The 21,601-nt window shown below is 34.9% G+C and overlaps 4 protein-coding genes across 6 annotated transcripts in view; 3 read left to right on the forward strand and 1 right to left on the reverse strand.

The window, feature by feature from the left end:
• LOC132908523 (cell growth regulator with RING finger domain protein 1-like) overlaps nt 1-21,601 on the reverse strand; it is a 42,255-nt gene that overhangs the window by 19,928 nt on the left and 726 nt on the right. The window contains exon 1 of one of the 2 annotated variants that reach the window (XM_060962585.1): nt 5,888-6,768. The exons of the other annotated variant lie outside the window; for it this stretch is intronic. Within the exon in view, the coding sequence (XP_060818568.1) occupies nt 5,888-5,985 (98 nt within the window). The 5' untranslated portion in view covers nt 5,986-6,768. Of the gene's footprint in view, nt 1-5,887; nt 6,769-21,601 lie in introns of those variants that run through there. 2 annotated transcript variants of the gene reach the window in all.
• On the forward strand, nt 7,306-8,385 carry LOC132908540 (acylphosphatase-1-like). Its single transcript, XM_060962609.1, has 4 exons — nt 7,306-7,536; nt 7,601-7,617; nt 7,953-8,062; nt 8,138-8,385. The coding sequence occupies exons 1-4, from the start codon at nt 7,395-7,397 to the stop codon at nt 8,250-8,252; spliced, it is 384 nt and encodes a 127-aa protein (XP_060818592.1). The 5' UTR covers nt 7,306-7,394; the 3' UTR covers nt 8,253-8,385.
• On the forward strand, nt 10,547-16,364 carry LOC132908543 (uncharacterized). The gene is made up of 6 exons (XM_060962612.1): nt 10,547-10,941; nt 11,669-11,812; nt 12,980-14,657; nt 14,893-15,139; nt 15,541-15,830; nt 15,903-16,364. Exons 1-3 carry the CDS (start codon nt 10,888-10,890, stop codon nt 13,274-13,276), a joined length of 495 nt encoding a protein of 164 aa, XP_060818595.1. The 5' UTR covers nt 10,547-10,887; the 3' UTR covers nt 13,277-14,657; nt 14,893-15,139; nt 15,541-15,830; nt 15,903-16,364.
• LOC132908505 (endoribonuclease CG2145-like) lies at nt 16,862-21,460 on the forward strand. 2 transcript variants are annotated; one of them, XM_060962545.1, is made up of 8 exons: nt 16,862-17,222; nt 18,465-18,893; nt 18,977-19,027; nt 19,197-19,289; nt 19,349-19,498; nt 19,553-20,123; nt 20,378-20,819; nt 21,101-21,460. In XM_060962545.1, the coding sequence occupies exons 1-8, from the start codon at nt 17,162-17,164 to the stop codon at nt 21,332-21,334; spliced, it is 2,031 nt and encodes a 676-aa protein (XP_060818528.1). In that variant the 5' UTR covers nt 16,862-17,161; the 3' UTR covers nt 21,335-21,460. The 2 variants fall into 2 exon arrangements, with proteins under 2 accessions (XP_060818528.1, XP_060818527.1); XM_060962544.1 differs by having other exon boundaries at nt 19,349-20,123.

Below are 21,601 nucleotides of genomic sequence, written 5' to 3' on the forward strand. Positions count from 1 at the left end.
GCAAGAGCCTCGGTCGATGATGTGCATATTCATCCGTTATTATCCTTTTGTTATACTTTGTATATAAAATATTTTCGCGTAGAGAATGCCTTTGAAATGATTCGAGAAGCATAAATATCCGGACAGATATCAGCTATTGATTCTGAGAAATATGTCTTACAAAGCAGAAATTTGTTTCGATCGTTAAATGTTCATATATTTTAATATATCCTGTGTATTCTGTACATCTGTGTGTTTTGCATTATTAAGTTTTTCGTAAATGCATAAATGTTCGCAGTCTAACCATTAAAGTTGTTTACATTTGTAACAAAGTAAACTTTCAAATTCTTCCAAGTTGTTCGGATTCAAACTTTTATGCCCTAATTTCCTTTAGTATTATAAGGGTGTTTAAGGGCACTATGAAATTATCGTTTTTAAATTAATAGACTAATTTAATTAAGCTTCAAAACGTTGAAGTAAAAGAATTAATATTTGTAACTCGCGAGAAACTTTACAATTCTGCATAATGTATTCATAATTCAACATAAAAAGTTTGACTTGCTCTTCAGAGCTTATAATTAGTACTCCGTTCTCTCTCGACACACGAGATACTGTTTATAAGTTACAAGACGATAGTGTCCTACGTGCAGGTATGCACAATCTTGAACACGAGACGATTAGGTGATCCGAGAAATAACAGTATACTACCTTTTCCTACCAACAAGTATGAACTAACGGGTTTGAAAATCATGTATCGACTAGTTGCCGAGAGTTTCTCATCTTTCCTTTGCTTTCTTCTTCGCAGTGACGCAAAAAATAAATCGGACGCGGTAAAGTATTCTAGAAGAAAGATTCTGCTTCTTCTACGTTCTGCATTCTTTCCCGAAGAAGAAACGTAACTCGTACGGATAAATAATAATCAGATATTTGAACAAATACAGAAGGTAACGAATAAGTTCTATCTTGATAAGTTATTCGACCGAGTTTGAATTTATTCAAACTAATTTACATAAATAATCATTCTGATAAAAAAAATCTGAAAAATTATGTTCACGAACTCTGATCAATTTTTTTACTGACATTAAGACGCAAAGAAATAATTATAAGCTGGTAAAAAAAAGAACCAATGTATTGCTTCGTTTCCGCAGACCTCGTTCCAATAAAATGTAACGACAAGGCTCTGGAATGAAAGAATGCGGCTATACCGTCCTTCGATATTTAAAATAATCGAACTGCCTTCGTTATTCATCCTTTGGAGCGAATTAGTGTGCGAACGGTCGCGTACTGCCAATAACCTCGCGGCCATGAGAATACATGCACGTATACCGCAACATAGGGTTGCCGCGAATTATTCGTGAATCTACGATCCTATGATCGATGATATCAAAAAGAACACGAGATTAAATTTCCCACTACATTTCTTCCGTTAGGTTTTCGAAAATGTCCTATTTAAGTATCGTTAACAGGATCCGTACTCGGTTTTGTTCCGATGAATTTAAATTCGATTGTGTAGTTTTGAAGTTATTTTATGACAGCGCAAAAAGTAAACCATGCAACTTTGAAATTTCAGACAGCTTTCTCCTTTCAAATAGGCGAATCGCGCGTTTCACGTAAGCGTGTTAACGGTTTATTGACATAAGGCTGCTGGATTTGGGAACCGTACAGCTGGACTAAGCGGCTCCTTCGGCGCGAAGAAATATTCCAAATGGAACTGAAACTAGCGAGAGTTTGCTCAGACCTTGATATTCACGGGGAAACCAAATTTCAGTTTTATCCTCGTCTATCACTTATGTAAATTTTTCACCCGAAACTGAAATAAGTGAAGGCAGCCGTACATAAGATCTATATTTACCTAGAGAGAGTACAGTATCTTATTTTGTACCCACAAGATTGTGTTTTAATATTTCGAGACGTAGATCCTTTTATTGAAGCTTTACATTTTACCCTTAGATAGAGAGACTTATCGAAAAAGAATTTGGGAGCAAATTGTAGATGCCGCTTGTACCATTTTTCCTCTGATCTGATCATATTTTTGAAATCTTCATTTGCAATACATAGAAATTTCATCTTCTTATTCCAAATAACGGGATTTCAATCTTCGACCTTTAGTTTCACCAAATAATTATCATTATATTAATATTAAGAGAAAAGGTAAAAAACTAAAATAACTTTTAAGATCGAAATTGACCAACGAACTTTGCATTATTGCAGCAAATGGTTCTTATCTGATAAATTGTTATCGGCATATAAATCTGTACTTGAGATAAAATTTTCAGGATACAATAGTATCCAGGTAGGATATTTCACGCGTAAATGAGCTCAGTTTATTATACTATTTATACATACCACGGAAATTCATAACTTTTCATTTGGTTTATGGTAGATCTACTATCCCTGGTTTAGTGGAAATGTTGTAAAAGTGACAAAATCCATCGATTTTAGAAAACCGAATAAAGTTAAATTATAATATAGATATCTGTATGCTTTCAAACATTAAAATACCTTGCCATACGTAACTATAAAGATTTGGAAATTTACTGGAATGTTATATATCTGTTCTTGCATTTATATCGTTTTTCTCTATTTTTTATTTTTTATTTTTTTTTTTTTCTTCAGAAGTCTTTACTTCGTGTAGTACAGTAGACAAGCAACAACGAATACCGCAAGATAATAACGGTTTGATCAAGCGTCTCCAATGGCGTTGCATAATTTCCAATGAAAGTATATAGAAATCATTTCCAGAAAAAAGCCGAACGACTGGCAAAACTGGCAAATCACCGATGTTGCAATGTAATAACGCGTCGGTTCGAGTACACGAATTAGAATAAGCGATTGCATAATCAATGTAACGTTTGAAAACCTTATTCGTCATTTCCATTCGCTTTTTCTATTTAATCATAGGTAAAACGAGATAAATCATAATATTATAAGGCTGTTTGAATGCCACTCAGTGACCTCAGATTGCCATCATACAGCTAACTTATTACTTTATTCGAAAAGGAGGTAAACGAGAAAGTGTCCTGCGATAAATAATTATTTATATCTCTTTCAATTCTCGATAAACATATCTAATAACATAAGCACCTCGCAAACAAATAATACTTGATTGCCTCAGAAATGATCCTTCAAAAGTTTCAATTATTATTCTAAATTAGGCTGGTAGATCGTTGATTATTGATACATTATGGATGTTTATATATTTATGAGAAATTGAAAGGTATTAAAAATATACATAATATTCATAAATATGTAAAATAGTGGAAATACAGTATTCCTTATAATACATTATTAAGTGGATAAAACAAATCTATAGTTATATTCGTCTTCTATAATTCAGCCAGTAAAGACATGAATTTACATAAACATGTACAATTAGATTATTGATATTAATTCCATTTCATGAATTTTTGTTTATTACTGATATTTATGCAAATTCATACTAAATTAATACAAATTCATACAAATTTAGCTAAAACAAAATTAAATTTATAGATTTTTTTCATAGCCAATGAGTCGTCATTCAAATAAGTGAATTCAATCAACGGAAACTCATTTAATCTATCATCAACTGAACTTTGGTCACAATAAATAACGTTCTACTATATAGCATTTTACTTCTTGACTTTCACCGGTAAAGTTCTCCAGATTTCCAAATTGCACGGTTGAAACTAATTTTCGAAACAAAAGTCTCAATCTTGCGCTGTCGAAGGAGCAAGAAAGTTGTTTGCTTGACAAGAGGAGAAACTTTGACTAGAGGAATCGACCTCTCTCGTCAGTCAACTTCGTTCATTTCAAGGTCACCCAATTTTTTTTTTTTTTAAATAATTTATCTTACATTTTGGAGTAAATTAATTCCAGCCTTAAATGTAATAATTCCTTATCAACTCTACAAGTGCAATTACAAGAATTTCGGTGATTTTCCATGTTTAAACAGCTGTTCTCAGATATTGTGTCCTCTATCCCACGGCACACTTTTACCAACAAATTGAAAGTGCCAATTTATCGTCCACTTTTACGATCGTCTTACAGAATAACGCCGATTTCATTGATCTTGCCTTGAGTTATTAAAAGAAACAGAATTAACCTTGAAACTTCTGAGCTGAGATAAAAAGAGAAAGGAAACAAAATTTAACTCCACTATTAAGATTAGTGGCCTAGGGAATAACTTTTTATAGAGATAACCATGTACGTCTTTATTTAGTTACTGTAGCAAAATATTATGAAACGAAAGGGATATCGTATTGTAAAATAAATTGATATTATGCAATCAGAAAAGTGAAATGACGAAATAGTTACTACATTAAGCACCGTTAATGTTTAAATTAATATTTTTATTCACTCGTAGACATTCACAATGGAATAAATGATATATCGTGTAAAAATTGATCTTAAAGCGTCACAGGTAGTGCAAAATAAATAGTGACGATAAAAAATTTCTAAATTTAGTTCTGTTTTAAATATTTCAACGAAAATTTGACAAGCCTTACAATTTAATCTTTTAAATGTGTCAATATAAACGACGTTAAAGAATTGGGTATATAGATATTCAATTATGAAGTATAGGATATTATATTTTCATTGATATCCTTGATTCTTCTACTATAATTTAATTACAATTTTAACAGTTGAGCTATTTTATTAACCATCGATAATAAAATTTTCCAATGTTCTACAATTGAATTTAAAATACGCGGCTAAGTTAGTAAAAACAAGAAAAGACCTATTATAACGGATTGATTGTCCGAGTACATCAGGACACCGAACGATCAATGTGATTTATTACAATGAACTAAAACAAAAATTTTTTTAAAGCAGGGTCCTGTTCTTTGAGTAACTTTGCAAATAGTATTCCGAGATAAAACTAGAGAGTGAAATGGAGTAATACTCAAGAAAAATACAACCATTCTGTTCTAACGATACTCTACGCATTCAATGATGATAATTTAATTTATACCAATTGACAGGGTAATATTGCTCTAGCGCAATGGTATCTTTCACCAGTTTGATAATTGATAACCTACGGTCCAGTGACTAATATAATACAAAACATTTACTATTAGTCATAGAATATTTTCCAACTGACATTACTGATGAGTAAAGGAAAGATTAAAGAGATGTAGTTTTGTCAATTCTATATGCGGAAATATGATTTCCACCAAGACTCTTCTCGAAATATTATGACGATGGTCCAAAAGTCAGGCTGCAATATGCAGGAGTTGATTTCGCTGAAGAAAGAACGAGCAAATATTTGCTGAATGAGAGAATAAAAATTGAATCGCCTACATCCGTGTATTCTATTTATTCTGACATCCTTTTGAACGCTTACGATCTCATTCGCGTAAAAAAGTTGCCACAGTACTAACAGTTTAGTTTCTGAACGCGCGCAGGAGTGCCAAAATAAAAAAAGAAAATGCAAGATAAGCGACTCGTATCAATCTTTGTTATCGGACAACATTCTTTTTGGAGAGATTAGAGGAAATGTTTGTATTGATGGGAATTACGTACATGCTTAAACATGATACGTACAAGTGAAGAAAAGAACAATATACAATATCATCGATTTGTTAGAAGAATGACGCATTTTAATAATTGTCAATTCTACGATATCTGCAGAGATATCACCGACGATCAAAACAACTTCTTCAAAATATTGCAACATGTGTCACAATTGATAATATCAGAAATTATTTGACTCTGTTTCTTTTTACAATTAAAATGCCAAACGCCTTGAATAAAAGGTGCAGCGTGGGTCATACGTGAAATTTTACAAGGAAAAACATATATAATCGAGCAATTAATAATTTTTGACTTCAAACTTTCGAGTTCAAATCGACTATTCTGAAAATATATTATTGTTATTCGTGCCACTTTTCTAGTATAAACCGATGATGCGCTATAACATAAATACCTGATGATAAACAAGAAAACTCCGCAGAAGCATATCGATACTGCGAGCACAAAGAAAATGTTCGACAGCTCCGCCACAGATACTAACATCGCTGTCATCGTATATTATCGTCCTGCTGTTCCTCCGTGCACGCCAACGCACACGCACAACGACACACCTCCCGAATTAACCTCACTTTTCGAACAGATAAGCTGTCAAAGTCGCCACCGACGTCGACGACGAATAATCCGGCGCTACCCTTAAGCACTGCACACAGCGTTCTGTCTTGAGACGTGTAACCAACGATATAGCAAGGACGATAGAACGATCTGTCAGAGCCGCATCGTGTGCCCGTACGCCGACGACACGAATTTTCGTTGCGTAAATACGCCAGCCTAACCTCATCGACTGACACAAGACTGGTATTTCGCGTGTTCGTACACAGATACACGGACTATCGCGTACGTATCATGTATTCGTATCGATTACGGGCCAATGATCGACGATTTCGCGTTAACGGGATGATTTTTTCTTCTTTTTCTGTCGGTCAAACGTCGCGGATGTTTTTATCGAAAAGACGTGCATTCGAGTTTACGTGATCGTCTACCATAGCGTAGAATCTCCGTAGACAAGGGTAACGCCGTGTGCCAAGGGTTTTAAAGATAGACAGGGAGATAGGTACACGTAGCTTGAGATACGTAGCACATACTGATAACGCGATCGATAGATTGCTTTGACTCGATGATGAGATTCTCGTTGCGTTTCGTAAGGACAATCGCATGCACGGTTGAAGAGGACCGCATAAACACAACCACCACGTATTAACTGTTGCTTGAGACTGGTCGTAGATACTGCGGTGGGGACGACTTATACGCCACTATACTTGGCGACTTTTTTTGCTGCTATGCCCGTGCGCGCGCTTCGGAACATCGACCAATACCAGCGCCGATACGACCACACCGAACAGCCATATACATGTGTGAATAGATTTTGATTTTTAAATTCAAATAAGGTGTTAATTCCATCTTGTAAATGATTCATTATTTTCCTATGTATATTTAATTTTTATTAATCACTTGATTAGTTTCGACGATATCATATGCGTTATTTACACATCGAATCGTTTAATCCTTTAAATGTAGTGAATAAATGCATAAAGGGCTAAAATATAAACTAATGCATTTACTTATTTTTTAATCTAAATGCATAAATATATACGTTTATTATTTAAAAGTATGTTGTTCTTTATTATTGCAATGTTTATCTCTATCGTACATAATGTGTATTAATGCAGGAATTGATTCAAATTGAGCATATGGATTTAAAAATATGAACTGCGTCTGTATCAACCCTACTTAAAATTCAAATTAAGTTTAATTCGCTCTAAAACACATCAGGAGTGGTTTCCAAGGATACCGCTATTAACCAACCGGAACAGCTGATAGAATCTCAACTGGCGACATCTAGTCAATTATCGTCTCATGAAATAACATACGCACATTCAGATATTTTTCCAAATAATGATTGAATGTTAATCAAGTTGTACCTTCCAATTGTTCTCTGCCTTTTTATCACATTGCCGTTTTTATCAGTGATAACATCGCAAAATACAAATCCGAAAATGTCACAGTTAGTTGGTGTTGATTTTGAAGTTTATGGGAGAGTACAAGGTAAGTAACCATTTCCCTATAATAGAATCATGATGATACTGATCTCAGGTTTTCTTTTTTAAAGGCGTATTCTTTAGAAAGGTAAGTAATGTATCGCACCCAGTAACGGTTAATAATTAACGTAAATCACGAAGAAATACGCTACAAGTTTTATGGCTTGTTTAGTACAGAACTGACATCTGACAGGTGAAACAGTTACTATGTAGTTATGAGTATATACATATATATATCAGCATTTTAAAATGAAAATTAAATGTATCTAACATTTTTTAAATTTCAAATTAAAAACTGATTTTTTATGTTTGAATTATAAATGTAACACGTACTTGTATGTCCATGTTCGTATGATCGGTAAATCAGTTTTCTATGAACGATCAAAAACAATTTTCAACAATTTATCATTTTTATTGATATAGTATACTCAAAAACGTGGGACCGAATTAGGTTTAAAAGGATGGTGTATGAATACCCATGAAGGTACAGTTGTTGGTCGTCTTGAAGGATCGAAAAGCAAAGTGGAAGAAATGTAAGTTTTTATCTCTTTAAAACATTTTAACAGATATATTCATTGACCTTATTCTATATGTATATCTGTTTATAGGAAAAATTGGCTTCGATATACCGGAAGTCCTGAATCAGCCATAGACAAAGCGGAGTTTCGAAATGAGCAAGAAATATCTCAACCTACATTCGCTAATTTCGAAATTAAAAAATAGAAATCTTTACCTAACGTTATTTCCAATTATGTATTTAATTTTTTGTTTTGTTTAGTATACTAATTTATTTAAAATTATAAACAACGTGCATCGATTTGCGCCTCAATTAAAATAAAAGAAACTGTTCAATTTATCACGTTTTGTACTTATATAAACTGTATTTGCAACCTCTGTAAATATCAAATAATTGTATATGTATTTATCCAATTTAACACTGATAGAAAGAATCATACTATGCACATTAGGAAAGCTACTTCTATCGTACCATTTATTATAATTCTTTTCCAATTTTGAAATATTGTAATTAATAGTAAGTTTGGCATTCACCGCGCAAGTAATCTCTCGTTATATGGTAAGACTTTACGAAACAATTTCGTCATTTCTCTGCATGTCACAAGCGACAAGCGTACGATGGATAGACTTTAACAAACGACAATTCTGTCTCGTATAACTTCTACCACTATCGGCACGAACTTCATTAGTTGTCGAGCGCGCACCGACGCGTGCGCTTCAAAACTTTCGCCTGCGATCACTCGTACAGATACGATTGCATTTTGTAATCATCTGATACTCATATGACTGTTGGAAATAATTCTGTTTTTTTCTCTTAATTCGATAACAACTTGTAGTAATCTATTACTATAAACTATATTCTAAATATCGGGAAATTAAAAATTTTCCGTTCCACGATATCGAACGTCATTGTAAATAACGCGAGTGACCTAATTATGCGGATGTACAATCGTGTCAGATCAAAAGTGAGTCTTAAATCGTAAAATAGATAGAGAAGAATGGACCAGCAATAACCAACAGATTAGATGATCGCGATAATATAGTGATTGATAAACGCGAAGGAATGTCGCATTCAACATGAAGTGTTTCAAGAGTTTCTTTCAGCACACTTGGCATCTTCAACAGGTGAGAACACGTGTTTCGTAGAACATTTAAAATTTCTTAAATCTTTTTTGATCTGATCTATTCGATCCTTAAATATACAATTTCTCTGAAAGAACTAAACAAGTACCTCCAACATGTTTAAATAAATTTATGCAAATAAGTTTGTCAACACGAGTTTCATATAATTATTCAGCGTTAAAATTCAAGGATGATAGTTTTTATAATCACAGTAATAATAGTGTTTTAACGAAGATGCTGTTTTAAACATGTTTGCATGTTGTAATATCCGAATAACCTTGGATCACGTAGTTGTGGATATGCGAAATCATAATTACATCTCGTCTTGTCATAAGGAAACGATCGTCGATGTAATATTAAGAATGTTTTTTTTATTTTATGATGTTTTCAAACGGAATGATCCAAACAATTTAATCGCATCGTTCACGAAGCTATGTAGTACGTACACGAGCATGTTCACGATTTTTAAGAACATCGATAAACATCGTGATTTAAGCGGTAGCCTTGAGATTCTTTGTGAAGCAGCTACTTTCGTTCGTCAATACTTTTAGAGGCAAACTTACCGTACTTTCACTTCCACGAAATCTCACTTCTAATAATTAGTCATCGGAGTTCATTGAACTAACGTGACTGACCAATAAAAAGCAAGAGAAATCGATTAGTGATGACATTAGAAAAAAATAGGGGAAACAAATTAATAAGATTTATGAATTATTCCTCGACAAACTTCAATCTGCCCGTCTTAGTTTGTAACAAGCAACACGTTTCTGTAGGGTTAAATTTCAATGTGATCGATCGCGGTAATGTTCCATTTCTCTGTACGTTTTATAAGACGGTTTTCAATTTCTTCTCTCGATTCTCGTGTACCGAAGTTTCTGACTACCTGTTGAAAATATGAGCCTCACCAGGTTACGCAACGAATTCTACTTATCATTATTGCTGGTACATCCTCGACCTGTTGCGCATTTGTACACGTAACAATTCTTCTATTCCAATAACGTGGAATCTTTTCCATATTATATCCTTTCGATTCTGCATCCAGGTACCGTGGTAATTCGTGAATTTTTGTACCTCTGAAGATCATCGCACGGTACTGACCTATGAATTTTTGAGTTGTATTAAAAATTTACTTTCACCTTTATATCAAAAATGCATTTTAGCACAGTAATATTTTCATAAATAATAATTGCATAATAAATTATTGTCGCGTTTAAAATTCTGATATTTTAATTAAAAAGTACCATTCCGTAAGAATACCTTAATTCGGTATTTATTTTACGTAATTTTTCATATCGCTTATATAGTACTGTGCATACACCATTTAAGCGATATGAGAAATTATGGAAAGTAAACACTCTAATTAAGTGCATACTATCATAACGATTGAACTTCCTCTATACGATTTACGAGCCGGTTAGCAACGTTTCATCGACATTTACACTAGAGTAGTGGTTCGATAACGAAAGATCAGGGGTCGGGATTGATAAAGGCTGATAGTGGGTCCCGATAGACGTAAGTGGTCAGTTCCTTCGGTGTCGCAGGCAAATAAACTACAACTTTCCTCGTCTCGTGTTGCTTACACGTCTAAGAAACGCGTGTTGCTCATTCAGGAACTAAACGTCAATTAGTTAGACGTTTTGATAGCTTTATTAGATCGGATTTCTGCTATTTATCTGTGATTAACGAGTAATAATGTGCCACTGAATAGTTACTTGAAAATATGAACAGCGATGGGAATTGTCATACCAGGAAGTATAGCTACTTACTTGATAACGTGAGTCTTTGATTTCATCATAACTCTTTCCTTAAAAAAAGTCTCTACTTTTTTAATTATTTTCTCAAGTTTTCTAGTATCTGTTCTATAAAGTTTATATATATCATAAATTTTGGGTTTAGTGTTCGTGTAAGAAATGTCGAGTAGGAATAGTTAATTCGTTTCGAAGTCAGTTCAAAAAACAAAGATTTATATTACCAGGTATGATCTCCTCGATGAAGTTAAACAGAGTTCATGAATCGTTAACCTAATCAATTCTTACACGACGACGTTTCGTCTCCGCTTCGAAAACACTTCGTGCAAATTCTATTTCGTTCACCTGGTCGAGGACCCGATCATTGTAGAATCGAGTGAAAGTTATCGTGAGTGCACAAAACCATTTCAAGGAGGAAGTTCGTAACATGCATGAAAAAAATAAACGCAACCAAAATTTTCAACACAATTTTTCACTTACGGTAGTTGGCAGTTACGAATATTGATTAGATTGTCGTAAAAGCGACGCTCAACGATTTATAATAAGTTTGACCTTGCGTTTGTTAAAAAAATACGCTGCCACGTATTTTATTATTTTATTATTGTAACGTGCTAAAATTTAAGAAAATGCAATATTTAAATATAAATTCTATAACATAGAACATAGCGTTATAGAAATACTATTGAAAAACCGAAATTGAATAAATTTAACGATTTTTATATATATGTATATATATAATAATATCGTTGGCAGATGGTGATCGTGCCATCCCCCGGATCCATATGGGATTATCCATACTTGAACCAGGTCAACAGAATGATGGGCTTGGTATATGGGACAGGACCAAAGCCTGAGCAAGATTTATTCCCTCCCAAGATTCGAATTCCAGAGACACATGTAATGTCCCCACTCCATACCCTTTCACCATTTGGATATTTCAGTACATTCACCCACATGGCCTTTGATCGAGCAATATCACATCTTCCCAATTTTCTTGCAATTAATTTTCTAGAGAACTTTTGTATTCTGGAAAATGTCTCGAGACTTTTTCTTGTTTATTTTTCTTGATGAGAAATTGCATCGATTCTCTTCTTCTCTCTTTCTTTTTCTCTTTTAGTATGCGTACGTACTATTCTACTCTATATTATATATGAAAATGGAAAACTTGAAGAAGCAAGGAATGTCGTGGATTGCCGCTAAGAATCATTGGAAACGCGGTGCACACGTTCCTCCGCACAATCGAGCACAATTGTGAAATAATCAATAATTTGGAGTGGCTGCATCGTCACGCTGGTTGCATTTCAGGCTCGTTCAATTTATTACAAATTCTATTCACGGCGTCTACCCATGCTGAATATTTATAGATGTCGTTGGATCCTTTTTTCTTCGGCTCCTTTCTTCTAACTTTTTTCGAAAGAAGTGGAGGCCTGGTCAATTAGCATACATTTGAGCGGACCGTTATGTTATGTTAGGTGGATAAAAATATACAAACGTGTTCCAAATTGGACTGCTTCTTCTGTTTGACAAATAGGAAATTGTGGTGGCTAATCTGATTTAACTTGACTTTATACCAAAACCGCATTATACGTATTCCGTTTGGCTTAAAATAGAGATTGTTATTGAATTAATACCTTTTTTTCATTTCAAACTCTCTAACGTTAATAATAGAGTCCCAAATATTTTACAATTCACATTATATAGATATGTATATTAGATCTCTCATTCCAGAGGGAGTGAAATAATATCGAAGCTATCTATATTAGGAACAGCTAAACAAGTCATTTAAATACACAAATTAAGTATTTATTTTCTTGTAGTGATTCCCCTTTTCATTGCCGTCTTTTTCTTTTATTCCCATCCTTATAAATTCGCTATCTGAAACAGCCTGCAACGAAGAAAACTTTAGCTCAATTAACAGTCTAAGATTACAACTGCTTTATTACTGCTGAAATAACATTAATCGTTATCTGGTGACAAACATAAGTCACGATAACACTTTTGATAATATCCAATAGCTTCGAATAATTTACTGATCAATTTTATCCACTATTCGATGTATTACAGATGGAGAGTCCATCGAGGTTCGAGTTGGCGAAGACCGAGGTCCAAAATGCAGAAGAAACGGAACTGGGTGAGGTGAAGGTGACGCCTCCGATGAGCACCGTTGCGACGTCGACGCCCGTGCAGCCAGGGAGTATTCCGTGCAGAAACGGCGGCTGCAAGAGCTGGGCCAATCGCGCGGAATCGAGAATGGAAAGCCCTTGGCACTTTCTCAAAACTATCTTCCTTATCTCAGTAATCGTCGCTCTGGTTGTCTGGATAATCGTCTACACGTTTCTCGCCCAATATCAGATTTTGTGAAGCATTTAAGGGCACCGAGAAACTTGGATGGCCGATATTCTTCCATTTGGAAGCGAACAAGGAAAATTTGGGCAATCCTTTACCTTCGGTAACGTAGATACATGATAAGATGTCCAAGAAGATACTCTTTGAAGTATAAGAGAAAGCTAGAAATGTGAGGAGAGAGAAAGGAAGATTTTTCTGTAGAATTCTGATACTTTGGTTGAATTCTCCATTTCCTATCGATGAATCCGTCCTTGCACGAAGCAATAAATAATTCAGTGTTCAAAATCGTGGATTTGTGGAAGAATCATGTTATTTGCTCGACGAGCAAATGGAAATGTAAGAAACGTGTACTCTTTTGTGGACAGAAAGTTTTAGAAATTCAGAGTTCGAGTTGCGTAAAGAGTATCTCGAGGCTCCTATTTATGCGAGCATATACACTCGCGATTATCGGTTCAATGACGAAAAAATTCCCAGTGTTGAGACATTCGACATAGAAAAAATTAGAGAAACTTTTGTAATGTACAAAGGAATCGTCCGCGAGGATAAAATTGAAATGATACTAGTCCCTGTAATATTTGTTCGAATTGAATATTTCCTTTTAACTAAATTAATAGTTATCACAAAATTATTGCGATTGTATTACACTAATATATTCCTAATCTCTTTATAATGTTATACGTAAAATGTTTGATAGAAGGTATTCGATTATATAATATTGACGATTTTTTACTAAGTATTTGTATAAAAGTAAATTAATAAAGTTATCTTTCAGAAAATTTCTGAAATCATTTTATCTTGCCCACGTATCTTGCTATCGATAATTGTCGAAATCTTATTTAATAACTGATACATGTACAAACATCTGTAATTCTCCTTTCCATTGCAAACTAACTAGATAACATCAAAATCACTTTCTCATCAACACCGATAAAAAACCTACTTAGAAATTCAACTTTATCGGGAATTTAATCGTCCAGATTTTCATCCATCTAGTCTTTCAGACCGTCAAAGACAATAATTACAAAACAATTAAATATTAGACTAGACCTGAACTCGAGACTTATAATCGCTTCCTGTCAAAGATAACGCATGCAAAAGTTGTTGCATATTCCACGCGAAGTTATCTGCGAATATATGACGCTCTACCAGCGGAATCTGTGCTTTTACCAACGACCTGCCCAGTACGGATACGATCAGAATTCTCAGGGAAGATTTATCGACGGACGATCCGAGAAGAGAAAAGACGAAGGACGATAAACACAGTTAATGCCCCGCGATCTCGAGGCTGTGTTTCGCACCTGAGTCAAGCGGCCTTCGAAGTGACATTTTATGCTTATACCTCGGTGTATCTGAGTCATACGAAGTCCGTAGGATCTTTGGTATAATGTTTACGAAGGTAAGAATTGTTTTTTTCTTCCTCTTTCATGCGCAAACAAGGATGAATTAATTGAGTTCTTTTTTGGAATTTTTTTTTTACCAAAGCTATATAACCTTATCTGTTTAATATGCATCGAGCAGAATGAATTCTTTAAATTATAATTTATATTTTAGAGTGTACTAAGACATTGGAGAAATATCTACTGTTACAAGTATTGTTCAACTTTATTATCTAATCTCTGTTTCTTTGGCAGCACAAGAGATAGATCGAGGATTCTCGTCCGACGATTAGGAGCAAAGTTCAACGTCTGGAAGTTAGTATTGTCGTTGCCTTAGCGACTTTCCACTCGAGTCCCGTGATAGATGCACCGACGGAAATACACCTAGCCAGCAATCTGAAGCGGGAAAAAGAGAGAACGATTGCGCGATATTTGGAGAGCTTCTTGTCTCACATTCGAGATCCTCAGGGCGGGACTTCACAACAGAATGATCCCGGAAAAGGTAAGCTACAAAAATTTTACACACACATATATATATAACTGTCATATTTTTATAGAAATCGTAAAGTACAAAATTACAAGTTTCTACAGTTAAATTAAAAACAAGACATTTAAAATATTATATTATCTAGTTATTAACTATTTATATATTCTTAGTTATTGACGTTTATGCATAATACGAGAAATTTAAATATGAAAGTGAAACATGATTTTGCATAAATATCCAGTTCCTTCGTTCGAGAAACTTATAATTGCCCTAACCAGTTACATTTTACGATGCAGAAACATAACATTATAGAAACGACCGTTAAGTTGTTTGGACATTCCCGTTTTTATGAATTGTTTACAATTCGTTTAAAAAACTTTTAACCTGTCTTTCTAATTAATAAACACTATCTATAGAAAGTGACGTGACAAAGGAGAATGCAACAGTGAGTGAATCGTCGAAAAAAGAAACTACGAGTGTGCAAAATCAGCAGTCGAATAAACTACGAGGTATAGAAAACACAGTAGCTATTAGACTGACAGCTTTTGATCATCCTGGATCTTCGAAGTCGCCACAATTTAACAAGATACCTATCTCGAAGCCTGGTCCTAGTAAAGTGAAGAACACTCAAAGCAAAGCAACACAAATGCATCAAAATTTAAGTACCCAAAGACTACAGGAAAACGAAGACATCGACGAAGATGACGTAAGGAATGGGATAATCGTGACTATAATTTGCTTGTTTCGTTGTTTTTTTACGAATCTTGTTACGTTTTAGTCTTCTTTGGATATAGAGAATGTTGGAAGACCACAAAAATACGTTCTAGTCGGATGGGACAACTTTCGTTCTAAGCTGATGATCACTCTACTGGTTCTTCTCGTTTTATGGGCAGTCATCTATTTTCCTCTGATTAGAATCTGAAATTCGATGCAAAAATAATATTTCTATCATTCTATAAACATGTTCTTCAGTGTATTTTAATATAAATATATGATGTATAACATATAATACACATATATAAAGTGAATTTCTAAAGTCTAATCAGAAATAAATAACTGATTCATATTAGACGCAGACATACAGGATGTTATTCGTTCATGTGTAATAAAGCATTTCTTTAAATGTTATTAAACGGTAAACTTGTTTGTCACGGACCGCGATTATCGGAAAACTCCGGAGTGTAAATATGTACATATTTTTTCTACAAATAAAGTATCATTTCTTCTAATGAACAATAAATTTTTCTTTCCTAAACATTATCATATAATTGTGTAAATTTCTGAGATTTCAAAGTTTATTTTTCTATATTGTTAAAATTTGCTACAACTTCATTGTAACTAAAACTAGTCTATGCTCATTGGCTAACAGATATCGTACAATATCTCTCAAACTCACAAGGCAAACTTCCGACACTTTCTACAGCAACCGTTCGCGTGTACCGACAGCTAGTAAATCTACTTTCGATTTCCTAATTTAACTCGATTTCGAATCGCCTGTTATCTTCCGAACCTTATTAACTCATTCGTCATCCGCTCTCAACAAGCTGATCGTCATCGCTGTGTCAATAAATCTAAATAACAAGAAGATTCATCATCAACTGACTCAACAGAAGTTTTAATAGCAATATAGAACCAATCAAAAGCACTACAGAATCTACAAACAAACAAGATGGTTCAAAAGACACATTTTAATCAGTTTGTAAATGTCAAAACGAAGAGACCAGTTACCAGCAGTCGAACGAAGGATCGTGAAATTGAACGCAGAGTCAAGATCAGGGGCTGACATCATCCTTCCAAGAAAATCGATTCTTTTCACTGTAATAGACGCGATGACCGTGCAACGACCTTAACTAGAGTCTTGCAGACGTGCCAATGAGAGGCGGAGAAGGCAAGAGGAAAGTATAATCGGCTGGAAGTGGCTGATTCCGGCGCGGTAAGGCTTCAGTTCGTCTTAAAACGCCCACGTAGCTCCTCGACGCTCTCGATTCTATTACGTTGGAAAACGATCCTCAGGATCGTTTCGATCATCGGAGAACCATGAATATCAAAAGTGTGCCCGCTGTTTTCTTAATACTTGGCTTGTCTCTGATATTTATCGGTAAGTGAAATGTTTATTTTCTGCTGATTTTCCTGAAATGAATTTTTGAAGAAATAAACAATTTGTTTTAAACGTTCTTAGAGAGATTCAATTGTTTGTACGTACCTGTGTGTAATAGGTGTTAAGAGAATAGGATGTCAAGGAAACAAAGCAAATTTTGCGAAAGTGAAGGGGACTACACTTAGATTTCTGTTTAATGTTTTCCGAGTTGCGAATCGCTTAGAGTGAATGAAAGTTGTGTCCTACTTGCGTAAAAATGAATTTATTATTCTAGAAAAGTAACTTGAAAAGTTGATATTATTCGAAATATTGTAGAATTTGATGATTGACGTAGTTTGTTATTTACTTTCTCTTCCGAGAAAACACTTAGTTCAATAAGACCGTATTATACAATGGTATTACTTCAATCGTGTTCACTAAATAATCGTGAATACAGAAATAAATATAGAAATATATAGAAACTGATAAATATTTTAGGTAAATTATATAACATACAATAACAATTATTACGTAAAAATCTTAGAAAAGCGTTGTTTAAAAAAATTATTATCTTCTGCAACCAAACTACGTGATCTCGAGTTCCAGCTAAATATTCCGTTATGCTTATTTCGTTCCTCTGCATATCGTCAAGGTTATCGTGAGTTCATGCTCACACATAACTATACTACACTATTATTGAAATCGGGGACAAAAATGTGGGATTTCAGAGCAACTTTAGTATTTTTAAGATAAGTCACATAACAGAGACTCGATACAGAAAAAGAATTGAAACTATGTAATCAACGACGTAAATTCTCTTAATCTCGATTCTTTTATACATATACACATATATGTGTGTGTATGTGTATATATATGTAGAGAGAGAGAGAGAGAGAGAGAGAGAGAGAGAGAGAGAGAGAGAGAGAAACAATAAGTACATATCGATACAACATTATTCATCTTAAGTAATTATTATTCGACATCTCAAGCAAGTAGTCATGATCTTTTTCTATCAAGTGATTCAGAACATATTTTTAATTTTTAATTACAATTTTTCCATGCAAATTACCATTCCAAATTGTTGAAGATCAAAGAAGAGATCTTTCATTGTGGGAACTTTTATTATAAAATCTGCGGACAAAATAATGATGTGTGATTATTTACAATTCTATAGCAATAAATCTCTCAATTGCTAAATAATCACACGAAATTCCTGTTCCTACCAGCCATTATTATCCATTCTAATTTTAATTAAATTTCTAGGCGACGCAGAAGCAGGATGGAAATTCTGGAAGAAGAAGGACACAACCACAACCACAACTGTTGCTCCAACAGTCGCAGATCCAGCACAAACAAAACCAAACGCGCTACCAGGTGTAACACCTGTAACAAACAAACCTACGGGAAGTCCAACGAATGTTGGATCAGCTGTTCTTGGAGCAGGTGACCCTGGATTAGCGATCGGAGTTACTTCGACTGGAGGAAAGATAAAAGAAAATGCTCGACCAAGCAGACCTAACCCAGGAACGGAAGTGGGTCTCGATTTCCCGGCACCGAAACCAGGAAATCCAGGACTCGGTGGTAACACTGGTAAAGGATACAGGGACTGGGCTGTTGATCTTACTGGGGCTGGAGAACCAGGAAGACAATCCCCGAAATTACCTAGTGAAGGACCAGCATTAAGTTCTGGAGGTTAATTGATCGATGTTATAGAATTTCTAGATAATTTTCTTAAACGTGTGAGTTTGTGAGAATTAACCTGGTGAACTTTGTAGGTTCCAAACCGAACTCTGTACCTGGAGGCATGGCACAGCCACAAACACCAGGTACAAATTAATTTAATGACGATTTTATACGGAAAATAGAATAAAATACATATATAATGTTACGGAGAATTAATTCTATCGCTAGGTATAAATTGTCGTAATACTAGTAGGCAAGAAGGAGATACAATTGATAAAGATTTATTAATATTAATTTGGCTACGTGTTCCAGGTGCCAGGCCAGAAGCGAGTCCTGGAAACGCACCATCGCCACGGCCTCAACAACAACCTCAGCCTCAGCCTCAACCTCGTCCACAAACACCAGGTACATACTAATATGTGGAAGAAAATAATTTTCATCCTGATATACTCTTTTATTTCAAGGATCACCTACACCGGGCTCTAAGCCAGCTGTTGTGCCAGGACAACCTCAACCATCTCCAAATCAACCTGCAGCTGGAGGCAATCAAGTATCTTCGTTGTTCGTAACGTTAAAACCAGGTCCAACGCCAGCACCATCTAGACCAGGAAGTCCTGGTTCTTTTAATGCACCAGGAAGTCCTGGTTCTTTTAATGTACCAGGAAAACCTGGTTCTCCTAATGCACCGGGAAGTCCTGGTTCCCTTAATGCAGCAGGAGGTCCTGGTTCTCTTAATGCACCAGGAAGTCCTGGTTCTCCTAATGCACCAGGAAGTCCTGGTTCTCCTAATGCACCAGGAAGTCCTGGCTCCCCTGGAAGAACTTGGGCTGATGTTGCTGGTGGTGGCAGCAGATCGAACTCACCTACACCTGCTCCACGACCTGGATATCCAAATCAGCCAAATTATCCAAGCCAACCAGGTATAGGTCAATCTCAACCAAGACCATCGACACCGACTCAACCTGGAAGAACAGGGCCATCCACAGGAGCAATAGCAGGTGGTGCATTAGCAGGTGGTGCACTAGCAGGAGCAGCTGTAGCAGGAACAGCAGCAGCAAATAAGAAAACCTATTCTAGTAATCCTACTTTTAGCAAAGGAAACACTATCACTGATGAAGACTTGGAGAAACTTTCCGAGGCTCTCTTCATTAAGGATAACAATAATGCGAACAGATATATCACGCTGAATCTACAGAAGAAAACAAGCAGTAGTAGCACAGCAGATGACGCACCACAACCGTAAGCTTTTAAAATACAAATTAAAAATATTGGAGGCAAGAGAGTTCTTATACACTACAGCAAGAATAGGTGAAGATTGATAGAAAAGCATTAGGCATCAGGAGGATCTATTTTAAAAACATTTTTTTAGACATCACTAGAATTCTAATTTGATGGTTCTTTGAATTTCTAGATAGTATAGTTCGTGTAACTACAGACTAGTTTGATTTGCCATGTTCTTTTATAGATTCCATAAAAATAACCTCAACTTGCAGGTTGTTCACGATAAACGCAGAAGCATACCAAGGTCCCACGATTCAAAGAGTGATATCGATCTATGATAATTACAAACCGGAAACCAATGTAAATGAACACATAAGCCCGTTGCAGAGACAAGAAGAGAGTCTCCTTGTAGACACGTTCCTCAGCACGAACGTGATGTCCTACGCTATGAGATTTTTAGCGGACAAAGGACAAATTCGCAAGGATTATTACGAATATAAAGACACGTTAAGAAAAATATGGTTTAACTTGTTCTCTAGAGGACAAGGAAAAATTGGTAGCTCAGGTTTCGAGCATGTTTTCATGGCAGAACTTAAGAGTGTGCCATCTGGTACCGAAGTAGTTGGTTTGCATAATTGGATCTTTTATAGCAAAGAGGAAAGCAGTGGAAAAGCAAATTATGCTGGATATTTGAACAAAGTTGACCTTGGAGATGTGAGTTAATTTTTATTCTATCAAAATTATTTTTTTCTTTCGTAAGATCATTTCTTGATAAATTATTTTTCAAAAAATGGGAGGTTTTTCTATTTAATAATAGGCTCATTAATGAAAAATGTTGTTAATGAATATATAATGGATTCCATTCCACTTCCAGCACCTATTATCATTCGTACAATGACGTTTGTCTATTGTTTCTTTTGTGGTATTTCCAGAGAACTATGACTCATATTACATGAAAAGTTACCAATTATATTTGTATGTGTTCGTTCTTTCAGAAAGCATCTATCGTCAAAATAAGAACGAAATATAGCGGATACGACAAACCGGTAACGGCACTATTCGTGGGTACCTCGCCTGAACTGGAGATGGCACTGTACACAGTGTGCTTTTACGCGAGACCAGAGGGAAATTGCCCGGTGTCTCTCGGAGGAACGAGGTTCAACATTGTCACTTATAAATTTAAGTACAGAGGAAACGATCTGATAGGAACTGCTTATCCAGATATATAATTTTATCAAAATTTCTGTTTATATATTTAAAAACATAGAATGTAATTTTGCGACATGTTCAAACGAGAGCAATAAAAAATGACATGTATACAAAGGTTGGATTTAAATATAATTTTATATGGAAAACGACATATTTTCTTATTAGCGAAATTTGTATTTGTCAATACTCGTTACATTGAATAAATTTTGTTATTGAAATGTTATTGAAATAAATATCGTTTTGTATATGTCGACCGTTCATAATACATATTTATGATATCAACAATC

Source organism: Bombus pascuorum, chromosome 7 (genome assembly GCF_905332965.1).
Source record: "Bombus pascuorum chromosome 7, iyBomPasc1.1, whole genome shotgun sequence".
In the NCBI taxonomy this organism is placed as follows: Eukaryota; Metazoa; Arthropoda; class Insecta; order Hymenoptera; family Apidae; genus Bombus; species Bombus pascuorum.